The sequence below is a fragment of the Bombus bifarius genome, unplaced genomic scaffold (assembly GCF_011952205.1).
Source record: "Bombus bifarius isolate JDL3187 unplaced genomic scaffold, Bbif_JDL3187 scf7180000007970, whole genome shotgun sequence".
Taxonomy (NCBI): domain Eukaryota; kingdom Metazoa; phylum Arthropoda; class Insecta; order Hymenoptera; family Apidae; genus Bombus; species Bombus bifarius.
Genome location: NW_022884356.1, coordinates 317,899 through 333,125, shown reverse-complemented (window position 1 = coordinate 333,125; position 15,227 = coordinate 317,899). Strand labels below are relative to the sequence as shown.

General features: G+C 38.0%; 1 protein-coding gene and 1 long non-coding RNA gene across 3 annotated transcripts; one reads left to right on the top strand and one right to left on the bottom strand.

Annotated features, from left to right (window-relative positions):
- Nucleotides 1–154: 154 nt before the first annotated feature.
- On the top strand, nt 155–14,324 carry LOC117212416 (neurogenic protein big brain). Its single transcript, XM_033457247.1, has 4 exons — nt 155–1,152; nt 1,795–1,921; nt 11,368–11,575; nt 12,067–14,324. Exons 1-4 carry the CDS (start codon nt 843–845, stop codon nt 13,204–13,206), a joined length of 1,785 nt encoding a protein of 594 aa, XP_033313138.1. The 5' UTR covers nt 155–842; the 3' UTR covers nt 13,207–14,324.
- LOC117212424 lies at nt 5,672–8,607 on the bottom strand. 2 transcript variants are annotated; one of them, XR_004488452.1, is made up of 5 exons: nt 8,490–8,607; nt 7,911–8,348; nt 7,297–7,523; nt 6,838–7,221; nt 5,672–6,728 (listed from the first exon to the last, which is right to left on the bottom strand). It is a non-coding gene; the product is annotated as an uncharacterized LOC117212424 (long non-coding RNA). The 2 variants fall into 2 exon arrangements; XR_004488451.1 differs by lacking the exon at nt 5,672–6,728 and having other exon boundaries at nt 6,736–7,221.
- Nucleotides 14,325–15,227: the final 903 nt, after the last annotated feature.

The following is a 15,227-nucleotide window of genomic DNA, read 5'->3' as shown; positions in this document are numbered from 1 at the left end:
TTACAGAACTTTGACTGAAAAACAGAAATTTACATTTTATGTATGGAATATAATTTACTTTTTATCAAGTAACATGTTTCTAATAGAAAAGCTGGACTAGAACATTGGAATACTCTATTTTTTATTTTTATTTCTTAGGTGATAATACTCTGTTCTTCGTGTTTTCTAATAATTTTCTATTGTTATGTTATGCCAATAAAATTATGTTTTTGAACCATTTCATGTAATTTCGCCAGCATATTGTTAACGGGATTCTGTGCAGTTGCATAGTATTAGAGGGTTAAATATGAAACCTGAACGGAACCCAATCCTCTGGAAGTACTACGATTACTCTTCAAATACTATCTTGACCGCATCCTGTCTTAACACTTCGATTCTACCTTGAACACCCTCCCTCTATCATTTCGTACTTTTTCGGGACAAGCTGCGCGTGGTTGCCTCTCGATTTCCTCGGGTTCAGGCACAGATGCACTGGCGGTGGTCGAAGAGTGGGGGCGGTGCGATGGTGGAGGCACTCGCACAGTCTGGGGCCCACTTGTTCGCCGATCGTCTTGTCACTCGAAAGCGCGTTGCCATTCCGGCAACATCGGCTTCGCTGTTGTCCCTCGTTTGATCTCGTGCTCTTCCATTGTATCGGTACTTCGTAATTTTCCCGCGAACCCCATTCAAATCGTATTGAGCACTCGACATCACGTGAAAGTGTGGAATAAGTGACTTCGTACACGTAGGTGCATCCTAAAAGTGATAGAGTAGGAAGAATGCTTTAAAAAGAACTCAAAAAACTACCATACATTATTTTACATTGCTTCTTTGCAAAATTTAATAAATATTAAGTAGGGAAAATGACCACGGAAACGTTTTCAAGAGAGTTAGACGGTCACATCGTGACCTTGCTTACGAGGATTTCTTCCCTGAAGGAAAATAACATGGAACTAACAGAGAAGAAAGCGCCTATGTCGATAGAGGCTCGCAGTTTGGAACTCTGGAGAGCAGTAGCTGTGGAGTGTTTCGCTACCTTTCTCTTCAGTCTCGTTGTATCCGGCGCAGCCGCATCCTCCGCAGTTTCCGGAAGCGGACTCTCTGTCTTAGCTACCGCTGTAGCATCCGGTTTTGCAATTTCGGCAATCTGCTTCATCTTTGGTCATATCAGTGGTAAGTCTTTTGCGCTATATGATATTCATACATTTTCGAAGATTACCTGTAATTTTGTACATTTCTAGTCATTTGTATATTTAATTTTGATAGTACCACATTTTCAAAATAATATATCCAATAAATTTGTTACTTTAACATCTTTTTCATCTGTAAAGCAATTTTCGGGATATGGGCGATATTATACCGCAGGCAGAAACTTTTGTCATCCACACTGTCACGTCATTTGTACTCGGTCCTCATGGTTTCATTCTCGATTGACTCATTAACCGATTATAGTGGCCGATAGAAACACAGCACACCACGCGTGCAGCAGAACGTGTACAAGAGAGTGCCCTAGATGGCATATAATATAGTATATCAGGCTTACATCTTGCAATTCTTCTGTAGTCTGTTTGATTATTGTCCGTTTTGTCATCTAAATAAAACATATTCGTGTCCCTTCCAAGAATACGCTTCGATTTTAATTTAAGTCTTATATAAATTTTTATTATTAACAATTTTGATATAGATATATTATTTTGTATAATTTCTGTTTTGATATATATATAGAACATATAAAATATAAGTTCCGTTTACCTTGTATAAAAAAATATATGCTAAATTTATAATAAAACTCGTAATAAAATGTCTGTCGTGCAGGTGGCCACGTGAATCCAGCAGTCTCGCTATCTTTCGCTTTGTGTCGACGAATCTCCTTCCTCCGAGCTGCTCTGTACATCGCCGCACAATGTGGAGGCGGTATAGCCGGAGCTGCGATGCTGTATGGGTGAGTGATTGCTTTAAAAACTCACAAGACCAATAAACAGTTTCCAACCCTTTGCATTCTTGTTATGATATCATTATCATGTGGTAGTTAAAACAAATGTAGTTAATAAGTTTTTCAACTTCTATAATATATAGTTCAGAAGTCTATAAATTTTGACACTTTGAGTGAAAAGGGTTGAACGCAATATTTTTTCAAAGCAAAAACTTCCTTCGAGTATCTATATACACACACGAAAGCAGCAGGGTGTAGAAAAAATCGGAGATACGGAGCCCCAAGAGGGCAGCTGCTAGATATGGAATCCGAGAAGGCCGCGTAGTCGAGCCCCGGAAACTTTCCCGTCCCTTCAAGATGTCTTAACCATTTTTAAAAGCCCTCTGAAATCAACGGTACCACAGTCATACATCTTTTAAGTAAATAACAAACACATCCGTTTCTTAGAATCTTTACTAAGATTTCAATTGTTTAAAGTAGGCAACAGAAATGTGAGAAGATATATAGGGCGTTCTCGATAACCTACTTGAGATAAGTCGATCGTGGTTGATTAGTAACGCATATACATACATTTCTGCGTAATCTTCATATGCTAACATGCAATATAAATAACCATGTTCTTCCTGTGAATCTCTTTGATATCTAGCTGAATCCTTGAGAAGCCTTCCTACTATGTGTGCTGTTTTTCGAGTACGTACGTCTTGAACAGAGCATAAATTTGCCCGCTGGATCTGCAACGATTCAAAGTTGCAGCTTAGAAACTTCTACTTACTTACTTCAATTGGAATTATATATAAAAATGATGTACAAGAGGACTTACTGAAAATATACAAATTAAGATATATAAATATAAGCTACGTGTTTCATAGCAAATCATTTTCAGGTATTTAAGACACTGTATCGCGTTACTTTTGTGTCACTCTGTAGAATGCTTTATATCTTCTTACGTGGCTGCTGGCTATTAACTATATAATTGTAAGAACTGGCTGATTTATACTCGTACTTTAAAATAAGTACTCACGAGTCGTTATTATATGTTCATCGATATTCACGTCTCTATTATTAACCTATAAAGCCCGCGTGGATAGTCTATAATTCAACGGGGCAGCAAGTTTTCGCGAGCAGGCGATGATCAGGAGCGCGCGAGCACGCTGCTGTAATATTTTTTTTCTCCCCGGTTGGATGGAGAGAAGAAAGAGATTGGCCGTGTGCAACTTGGTGCACGTGCCTCGATTTTGCCCGTGGTTAAAGGATCTCGCGTCGCAAGAGGGCGAGAAAAAAATGAAGATGAGGACGACGAACTTCTAAGGTACCATCACTTATGTCAAATCTCTTCTTCGACCGTTGTCGTAGAGAGACAGAGAACAGATACTACGATAAAAAATGTAGTTCAGACATGGATCATTATTTCTCTTTCTTCTCGTTTCCCGAAAACAATTGCTTTCCCTTTTGTCGAGAATTGCCATGGGTTATCCAAGATAATTCACTGAAGCGTAGAAATGATACATTAAAGTGTACGCTTTTTCTCAAGAAATTATAGACATAGATGTCTCCTATGTGTATCTTCACGATGTATGATGTAGTATCAAAGAGTACAAGTTTCATTACAATGATCCATGAACTTCGTATAAGATAAACATCATCAAACTTTTCTTTACAACGCCAAGTAATTATTAAGGCAAACGTCTAATCCTCAAAACTTCAATAGATTATTAGGACATATTCGACCGCTTCGAAACCATAATTCAGACTATTTAATTATACTCGATTATTCAGCGGGTATCGGTGAAAAAATTGCAAAGAGACGAACGAAGGGAGACGAGGAAGAGACAGGGGAGAGTGGGAGAGGCAGAAAGAGGCACGCGTAATTGGCAGGGCTAGATGGAGAAGCTTCTTCGAAGGTAAGCACCTGCCTCGTTCCGTGTACGCTGCGGCAGGCCACCGCCTCGCAGCTGCCGCAGATGTTCCATGGACCAAAAAAGATCGTGCGGAAAAAGGATCGACCAGGCACCAGAGACGAGGATAATGAATACCTATACGCGCCGAGGTGGGACAAGTTTCACAACGCAATCGCCTCTCATTGAAGGAGGACACGCTGCGATCCGGAGCCAGAGCAGATGTTTTCTGCGTTCTCGAGGATCATTGTCCTCCCTTTCTCCTTTTATCATCGTCTTCTTCGCTTTCTTCTTTCTTATACTTTTTCTTTCTGTCATTCCTTTGCTTCGTCGTTGTCTCTCCGGAATGTCGCTATGTTGATATATCTAAAAAGATGAAATCGTAAAGAATTATAGAAAGGAATACATAGTACGAAGATGAATGAAGATGCAATTAATGATATGATAACTGGTAATGATGTGAAAAGATAACTGAGGATTGTTCTACGACCGGAAATTACAGGTTGGCACAGGTTGCATGGAAGTTGCAGACCCCTGATGTTGTTCCATGGGAACCATAGAATAGAAGAGTGCCCCTGTATAATAACTTTCTGAACACCCTCGTCAGCATCATCGATACTCTGTGGTCGGGGAAAGGTAAGAACACCCCGTACGATTCACCGCAGATACGCCCTGAACATCATTATCCATCCGTTAAGGTTTTCCGCGTGTTGAAAAAATTACGAAGTTTTCCCTTAGTGACTATTTCAAAATTAAATATCTATGAGAAAGAAATAGCCATGATCATTGAACCTCGAAAGCTAAGATGGTATAAACTAGATTTAAAATTTGTGTTTTAAATAATTCTTCGTAAAAAATTCCTTGTATGGATTGAATGAAATATTACGTAGTATGAAATTGTGGATGAATACGGATACTTCTGACGATTCCATACGACAGATCTGTCATCCGCGGTGGGATCACCCTTAGACCACCATATGACCGCACAAAGAGATAACAAGTGCGCGATATGTACCGAAATAATAATCGAACAATACTCTAGTTAACCAGTCGGGTTCGTCATCCCTTCCAGAAATGTCTCTGGGGAGTACGTGCATCCCAATGAGAAAAAAGGAGAGCCAAAGGAAAAAGAGGCGGTAGCGGGAGAGATGAAGAAGGAAATAACACAGTTCTTGCATCTGTTGCGACTGGATCAATCGATGTATGTGTGTGTGTGTGTATATGGCGTTTGTAAAACACGTATCCTTGCGTTCATAGAGGGTTGGTAGCTCCCAGTGCGATACTTCCCTGAAATATAAATAAAAAATGAAATGGACAGGCAGCCGAGCAGATAAATCGTAAACCGAACTGACACGACCCAGAGATTATGGGAGAATCGCGAGTCTAACTATCCGGAAAGGATTTAGTATCGTTTCATCAACACGTTACAAGATTCTCCCATTATCCTCCTATATACTTTTTCCACAGTACAGATACGTAAAGAAAAAGATCCATGATATATCTTCATAAAAAATTGATTGTAAACTTTAAGCTTCATGAAAGGATATGAAGATTTATAATAAATTACCATATCGCACATATTTTCCTAAAGTAACGCCACTGAAACAAGATTTTCAGAAAAAATGAGAAACTGTTTATAATGTTGATAAAAAGAATAAATTCTAGAAAACATTGGTTAAATATTATTTTTGTAATTTTATATTCTTTGCCCTTGACATCCTGATGCGATGGTTTTGATGTTCTTTCGACGCACGGCATTTGAAACACATGTGCGATATAATTTATGAAGTCAAATAGTTATTACAAGAAGACATATCCAATTCTCTTTTTACTTGTGAAACGGAAGGAATAGTTCAAGCACGCCGACCGAGATTTTTCGAAAAAGAAAAATTCTAAAGGGAGATGGACGCGGTGGTATAAAACTATTTGTCAAGGGAGTTTGCCACCACGGACTGGGGAACAGCTGTGAGGAAGCAGGTGTGTGTTGTGACGTCAAGCAAGACACACGCAGACGCGTGGCGAGCCGGATGTCCAGCGAAGAAACAGCCCCGTCGCACGTTTCCTGTTCTCCAAAACTATCTATGACACCCAGCCACGTTTAGTCTCAAAATCAGGAGCAATTAATTCTTGTCGCGTCGCTCTATGACCACGTTCGAAACTACAATGTGATTAATCAAATTGAAATCTATCTTAATGAAAGATACAATAAAATAAGATGAAAAATAAAGAATAAATCGCTCGACTTCGAGCGTCGTATTTTTAAAGAATTGACGTACACGCAAAGAAAATACGTTACGGTTGAGAAATATCATTCATCGAATGAAGGCGGTCTTCCAAAGGGAGAGATTTACAGTCGACGAGTAATATCCAAGCTTTTTCGAAAGCCTTCGATATTGGGTTCTTAAGCTGTGATTTCGAGAACCTTCTTCAATACTTCCAGCCAACTTAGGATCTCCCTTCGAATTTTCTTTGAAGATAATTCGTCGACCCATCAAATATATATATGCGCTATTAACTGTCAAACATATACTCGTGCTTGAATACTATAAATTAAAGATACTTTAATTTTTTTATCTAATCAGTGTAATTAATGAAAATTTTATTTTCAATATATGTACAGATTGTTGGCGATATATTTTTGATCTAGCTAACGGAGATTCTGCGTTTTATGTAGCTAGTCCTTTTTTGATATCCATATGCATGGGGAGAAACTGTTGTCGAGCCGAAAATGTAGCGTGAAAGCCAGGTGGGTCAGGTAGAACCGTTTCAATAGGAATGTTTTACCTGCTTGGAACACCTTTTACCGAGGACACAAAGCGGCCCGCCTAAACGATCTCCGCGATATTCTAGCTTTTACAACTTTGACTCATATGCGACGGTTATTCCTCCGTGGAAATGTTATTCCAGTCGTCGACGGTGTCCTGTGACAAGTAGGCGACGCAAGAACGTACCTCTTCGTTAGTAAAAATAAATTCGGAGCGGCTGATGATGAGCAAAAAAGCGGAGAACATGTGACGGTCTTTCACGCACCTCTTAAAATCTCTGACTCTCAGCTAAAAGCGAACGATGTCGCCCCCTAAACTAAATATTTGAGCGTATTGCATGCTGGGAAAGTTTACGCCTTGTGTTCCTTGTAGTGGTTTCATGAAGAGTTGGTGAAGGTGATAAGAAGCTGAGATCCTTAGTGTTTAAACTTCTCTGAGAAACTCGATATAAATTGCTTTTGGTATTTTATGAGGATTAATTTTCGGGATTGAGGATTTCGTCTGTTCTGTTGTTGTGTTTATCGCGTTATGTTATTGATTTATTCTATTCTGTGCATTTTTCATTCTTCTGTATTCTATAATTCTCTTCTAGTTAATGGTCCATTACTTTATTGTTATACGATGTAATTTAAACAGCTTTCAATTCGTCCTAAAAATGTGTTATAATTATGATATATCATTTTCTTCTCTTTTGGAGAAAGATTGAAAATATGAGTACGATTACCTTGGAGTTTAAGAAATCAAATAGCCTTGAAAGGATTGATGCTTATGTGTCGATCTTCTAGGTGCAGGAGGAAAGAACTAGCGAGGCGAAAAGGCTCTAACTTAGGGTAGGATGAACGAAGCAGGATGCTAACAGATGGTCACAACCACGTGTTCGTTCTTAAGAATCGTTCCGTTCCATGATCGTAGGTTGTGCGATTAGATGCATGCGCAGCCAGCCTGTTGGCCCTACATGAAATCCATTTCTTAACGTGAGTGCGTGAACAATCATGATTTCTTTCCCAACTAAAAAGATGACTTCAAAACTATTTCTTCAAACACTTTACAATATAGCCTTTATTGCAAATACAATAAAATTTAGATTTTGCAGAATGTTAATGCAACTCACATTGCAAATTCATACGAAATCCGAATTAAAAATTATACAACCTTAATTAGAGTTACAAATTTTGTACTTGAAAATATTCTAAATAATATCTTGGTACAAACAATTTTTTTTTAATCAAAATGACGATACTATAAATATCGAAAGCTTTTTAACGACTAACTAAGCTTTTCCAAAGAAGACGAAACAACTACTGTTATCTCATATCCTTAAGAAACGCCTGTACATACCGAATTCGACATGTTTGAAGAGATAAAGACGGAAAACATCTGCCGCTGTTTCGTATCCTTCGGTCGAAAGAGAATCATTTATAGGCTCTAAAGCTCCTTTGTGATTGCGACTTTACGCTATGGATATTCGAAAGGACCACTGACGATTCCTTTTATGCAACATGTGGCTGGCACGTGTTTCCCCGTAGAAAGGCACGGTCCAAGATTTATATAGGATTCTATAAAGGAAGAGGATCCGCAACGATCTTCCAGGCCAGCTGCCACGGTTTCTTTCTCTCTCGTATCTTAACAGGTCAATAAGATTCTTTTAGAACTTATTGTTAGATATCGCCGCCATGAATCTGCCAGGGTATTATAATCGCCCTAGTGAACCGATTGTATATAGGTACGTGAAATTTTCTCCATTGTTAATTATCTTTGGTGTTCTTACACTTGTGGCTAAAGGAACATATGTACGTGCAATTAGTTTCATTTGATTAAACAAATTTTCAAAATTGTAATAAGAAAACTTTAATAAAACTAAATTTAAGGAGGAGGTATTTTTTATAACATTTTAAAGTAGATGATTAAATATCGTACCTTTCTAATTATACATAACTGAATCTGTTTATAAAGGAATAATTTAGAGTATAGAGTTTTCTAATTGATAGAAGTTTTTCTCAATGAATGGATTCTAATATTGCGTTAAAGATAAACGAACGTAGAGGATAAAAGCAAGAAAAACGCGGTCAGCAGCGTTTATTCTGTCGCAATGGATCCTCGTGGGTGTACGCACTTCCTGGCCCCTTTTTCACATGTTTCCCATTCACGACGAGGAGGATAGAAATCTGAGGCTCGAACTGTTTTGTCCTTTCAAAGAATTCCTGTGCTTTGTCGCCTTGGATTTCTATGGTCGATGATGTTCGTGCAGGAAACTGCACTGTTCTCAAGAAAAATGTCTGGAATTAATCGTCTCATCTCCTCGCTATGATTTTTTAAAAAGAAGGTGACAGGAAACTGGCCCGGATACCGTAAAGAATGAAAGAAATATTACCCGTATTCAGGCTACCTTCGAATAAATATGCTAAAAATACTTGCTTCTCTATACACCATAAAATTTCACTGAATGCAATTCCATCAGGCGTAACACTCGATACAGTTTGTCCCATAAGGGAAGACTGGTCAAGCTTCTTGCAAAACTTCCCACAATCGATCGCCCTACATCGGTAGTTCACCGTGAACCTAATTTTCTGGTTTAACCACAACCACTGGAGCACCTGAACTTTCCCATAGGGCAAGACTTTAGAATGGAATCACTGTAGATCTCGCCTGGGCTTTAACACATATCACACACATGTGGCGGTTTTCCTGGTCAAAAAAGGGGGCCAGGAAAGGGGCCGCTAACGACTAGAGTACGTAGCTTACATACGTATATATCCTTACCACTCTACAGAGGGGAGTTTTGGTGGGTGGAAGATATCAATAGCTCGTTAAACACGACAGAGGTCTAGTGAAAGTGATACACACCCCTTCTGGCTCTGAATTGAAATTTATTTTAAACGTTGTAGCCCTCGCTGGATCCTTGAGGGTGTTTCTGGGGTTCGGTTACCCCCATGCGAATATAGGGCACAGGTTGCACGCGGTCTCTCGAGTCAAGTGCATGTAGGATTAAACGACGAAATGAGTCGCGGCTGAATGACCGTATCTTCTCAAGCGGAAAACGTGAGAAAAAGACTGTCAGCTATGGGAGCATTCTTTGTAAAACTCTTCTAAGAAATATCGAATGACGGTGGACCAAAAAAGTATCGTAGAGTTTTATTCAGATTTTATATTGGACTTGTGAAAAAAGAGAGATCAGTTTTAAACGATAATCATAAGGGAAGGGTATATGATGAAAAACGAAGGATTTACTGGTTTTCTAAGTATTAGTTCCAATGTAAGGTTCAAGTAGGATTGCTTGAAATATTTTCAGGTTGTAGCTTTTTGTTACGAGAAGGCTTTTAGAGTAGAGAAAATGGAGGCTAGTCCGCACTCTGACAGCAAAGAGTAGGTGCAAAGAGTGTTCCCTTTCTGTCTAGGGCCAAAATGGGTCTCTTAAAGGGGATTAAAATGGAACGAAGTCCCTTCGGCCTCTTTAAACTCGTTTTAAATATTAAAGTATATCCTAGAAGCAATTACCTACGATTATATAAAAAATAATATCATATCATATAATATCATAATATAATATCATATCATGATATTAAAAAAAAAAAAACTCACAGAATATCATCTTCCCACGTTAGCTTCAGCATAAAAAGTTGCTATGACCAATGTGACTATTGTCTACTAAAGAAAAAAGATCGATCAAAAATCCGCTTATCACTCTGGCTGCTCTAAAAGGGACGCGAGATCTCATTTTTTCCTTGTTTCCACCCTCAACCACAGACGATACATTTAATCCCAATTGTGCCGTCATGATCTGCATTTCTGATTTCATCAATTCGCTCTCTCGTGACACGATCACGAGGCCTCTCGACATAAAGAGGCTGAATAGAGCAAGAAAAAGAAAGAAAGGGAGCTTCTATCTGCATCACACTGTAAACGGGGGAGAATTTTCGCCGATACACGTGACGATAAATTTCAGAGGGACAGGGATTCAATGCATTTAGCGGTAAAATTAGATCCATTTCTCGCTCAGAACTGCATCATATCCTGCACTTGCAGGTTCACCTTGTTAACTTTTTGTTAATATTGATCTCGTGTATCAATTACTTTGAACTTGATTGTTTCTATTAATCCACTTAAGACAAATGACTCGCGTCTGAAAAGAAATTAATGTTAATATTATATAACGTGCTAAAACATATTTATAAAAAAACTTCGCATTAACATTCAGCAAGCAACATTCCTAATGACTTTCAAATATTAAAATCCTAAATTCCACTATTTTGTAATTTTTCTTTTTAGCAGATAAACTGTCGAGTATTTTATTTTTGAAACGTCAAGTATAAAATATAAGATTTTAATTTTATCAATGGGCAGTGATTATAAATCGAGATTCGCCAACATGAAATTCTTATTGATGTCCAATACCATTGTGGTCACTGTACAAAACACAAAAGGTCGTGTGTCTGTAGCCCCGTGTGATTGTACGAACTGAAAAAATTAACGAGATTATATACAAAAGAAACACGTCGATGGGGAAGGGGAGGGGCGATGAATGAAGCCCATAGGCTCGACGATGCACCGGCTAATATAAACATTACACCACTGGGACTGACTTGCTGCAGGGGGCTTCTACGCCGGGTGTCGCTGTTACAGTAACCTTCAATAGGAAAATCATTGTATATTACACTATGACACGTCATACGCAGGAACTATTTTGGAAAACTGATCGATAATTTTTACATTTTCCTATTATAACCTAAGTTTATTTAATTCTTCTTATCTACATAATGCATTCAATAATTAAGTAACTTAATTTTATTTGTTATAGAGTGACTACACCTTCCAATACGCAGACCTTAACTTCCGTAGGTCGTCTCGGAGGACCTATCGAGAGGCTCTTGGTAGAATTAGCACTTTCTGTGCTGATCGTCCTATCTCATTTTACCTCAGAATGCTCAAAAATACTACCAATGTCAGTTTCTTCGAAACCAGCTGGCGTATTAGCTGCAGCTTACACGGCAGCCACTTTGGTTTCGGTGAGTATATACTGCTTTCGGTCCAAGCTTCGATTAAAGCACAAAGTTCTCGTTGATGAAAGAGAAAAACATCGTGTTAGTATGAGAAGGTCTAAGAAAGTAGTCCTTTTTTTCCTTATTTTACCTTCCGTTGTACGCATTCTTTTCCGTAACCGGTCTATCCAAAGCGGCTCTCGATTCCTTTCGAATCAGCCTCACGTTCGTGTCTTTAAACAGCACCTGCAGTTCAGCAGAGAAGGAAATGTCGAATAGGGAGGACTAAGAAAGAAAGAAAGAAAGAAAAGAGAAAAAAAGAATTCAATCTTTCGGTTCCACCTGCTTCGAAACGCGTGTACAATATACTGCAAACAGAAAAATATTCGGTATCACTTCCGTCCCGTACACAGTTTAAAAAATATAAAACAAACATGAATAACAATTATACAAATAGAAAAAACATAGATGAATCGATCACTATTAAATTATAACAAATATTTTTAATTATATTTCAGAGTCCATTCTTAAATCCCGCACGCGCACTTGGACCAGCATTCGTCACCAATCGTTGGGACAACCATTGGGTGTACTGGGTAGGTCCACTGTCCGGAAGCGCAGTGGCAGCCCTTCTTCACGAGTACGTTCTAAATCCCAAACGATCTAGAGACCCACGGGATATGGACGACGGTGACAATTCATCAATGAGATCCGACGAGGATACCTACGACGATCTGGACAAACCAACGGGTCCCAAATTCCCCAACGCCTATGCAACCTATCGTCCAGTTGCTGGAGCATCTTCCTCGATCTACAGTACGCCTCCGACAGCCTTAGAACGTGTTGAATCCATTTACGGGGGAACCAAATCGCTCTACTGCAAGTCCCCACCCTTAACTAGGGCAAATTTAAATCGTTCGCAAAGTGTATACGCTAAATCGACTTCCGGAACCCGAGACGGCCTAATGATCCCCAAACCGGGTCCTCTAGCCCCCGCACAAAGTCTATACCCGATTAGAATAGGTCAAATAGGTTCAAATTCAGGAAGAGACAGTCAACAGCAAAATGGATCAAATGGTCAGAATCAAAATTCTCAAAATCATAACAGTACCAACCAAAATATGCAGAATCAACTGCAACAGTGCACGCAGAGCATTTATGGAATCAGAGGAATTTCCACAAGCCTCAGTACAAGGGAGAATGGTATCTATGGTGTATCTACGGGGTCCAGCATATATGGCCGGGCTCCAGCTCCTCCTCCGAGTAGTCAGAATTCTCAACAGTCAGGTCCAAATGTCCAATCTTCCACTCAAAATCATCATCAGCCACAGCAGCAGCAGCAGCAGCAGCAACAACAACAGCAGCATCAGAATGGAACGATATCCACCTGCTCTGATAACGCAGCAAACTCTAGAAGACCGGAAAGCATGTACGGGCATATTTCTAGACGCAGTGACGATTCTGCATATGGCAGTTATCAAGGTTCGACGCGAGGCAATTACGGAAAGGTACCTGGACCTCCTGGAACAACGGGTCCTCCTAACGGACCACCTGGTCCTCCTCAGTACCGCGAACAAGGAAGACCCAGTCCAGCTGGGCCATTGCAACAGAACCAGCAAAATAATTTTCAGAGGAATTCGCCAAATCCTCAATATTGACTATAAATTTCATGGATTTGGTGATCATTCTTTATAAGACTGCTACATGATTGGCTAAATGATTGTTAGCAGCTTCAGAAAGACGTATAGTGATTGTCAAAAGAATGGAGAAGTTCGTTGGACAATAAAAATTGAATAGGACTTGAATAGGACTGAATGTCATTCGGAATTAAAGTTGAAGATTTTGTTGAGGAAAAAAGATATTGTGGTGCCATTTTGTAGCGTGATGATGACAGCAGGAGAATATAGAGGAATGGAATACCCTAGAAAATAATACTGATATTGATAATGGTTAGATTACAATGTCCCATAGACTTTGGAAGGAATAATAATGTTTACCGTATTTCCCTAGAAATGGATTTAGTATTGATAGCTTTCAGTGACAATTGTAAAGATCTTTTTATCGAGATTCGTCGTGATGAATTGAATGAACTGAAGAAGCTATTTCATTGTTTCCCACCATGGGACATATAGGCCTTTCACTTTCTCCGACGTCGGGCATTATTAGATTAATTTTTTAATTGATCGTTGTACGGCTATCTGGAAGACATTCGAAAGCAATAAACTTTGATTTTTGAATCGTTAATTATCAAACTCTTAACTTTTGAATCAATCGATAAAGCAAACTGATTAGAATTTTAATCAGTGTTTTGTCACACAAGACTGATCTCACAAATACTTTTTTATATATGACATTTATAGAAAGAAAAAGAAGAGTATTATATATCGAAGATCAAATTTGAGAATTTTTGCTGCACTGCTCTGTTTCGTATAAATCGATATGATCGATTTTCAGTCTAACAAAGTGAGACAAACTTTATACTATTTAAACATCATACAATGTATGTATTAAGATACTATATTTTAAGAGATAAAGTCAATATGGTATAAAGTAATTTAATGTAATGGACGAAAGTATGAGCATTTATGAATTAATATTTGGAGAACGTAAAGAACGATAGAATTCGAGAAACAGTCTTTTATAGTCTTTTGTATATATTGAATTTTATATTTATTATTTTTATTATAGATTATAGGACTAGTAGGATTATTGTTACCTTTATATATGTACGTACCTAGCAAAAAGATTCGACAATAAACATCCCTAAAACAACGAATTATTTGCTTATTTTTTTGCTATAATTACGGAAAATAAATCAAAATAAATACGTATGTTAAATATTCTAACAAACAATTTTGTTCGTCATTTTTTGCCAATATCCTCATTAATTCGTAACTGCTTAAAAAGCGATATTAAGAAAAACATCTACTGTAGGAAATTAAAATCTACCTTAATAACGAAATCAGAATAAAAATAATAACTAAAACTTAACATACTGTTTTCCACTGGAGATTACATTTTCTGTTATCGTACAGCAGACTTTTACATAGACTAATATCGCTTTTATTATGGTAAAAACAATTTTTGTGTTTAACGTACGTCTTCCCGCCAATAATTATATAGGATGTTTCAGAAGCCAAATCTCATAGTTGGAGTAGTTGGCCAAATCTCTATGGATATAATCAACCAAAAAATGTTATATGAACATGAACCATTTAGAGGTTTATTAACTTACAATAAAAATATATAATACAGAAGAAACAATAATAAACTTACAATAAGAAAATAATAATATCTCATTAACGTAGTTTTTTTTTCTTTTTCTATCAGCTTTTGTTTCTAACAGATAGAAAAGAAAAGAGAGACCTCGTTATTTGTCTCTAGACTGCAGGTTTTTATGCAAATTCATATTTTTGAGAATATAATTTAACAAATAAAACTTCGATAGAAAATTGTTTCACTTACCAAGTATTATAAAAAGCACTATACTGTGGATACTTTATATATTGTACATTCTGTGGAATTTTATACTTTCAAATTTTCTATAAATGCATGAGCAGTCTATTTATCTTTATCTTTTCTTCTGTTTATGGCTTTCCTACCATACTCTTCACCTCTTGTATACCATACCAACGGAGTCTTATCGCCATCTATTGGGATGCGACGAAATCCGGCGCTT

Coding starts and splice junctions, on each gene's coding strand:
- LOC117212416 (XM_033457247.1), top strand. CDS start 843: ATGACCACGGAAACGTTTTCAAGAGAGTTAGACGGTCACATCGTGACC. Junction 1,153..1,794: donor CATCTTTGGTCATATCAGTG/GTAAGTCTTTTG, acceptor TCTGTCGTGCAG/GTGGCCACGTGAATCCAGCA. Junction 1,922..11,367: donor GGAGCTGCGATGCTGTATGG/GTGAGTGATTGC, acceptor TATTTGTTATAG/AGTGACTACACCTTCCAATA.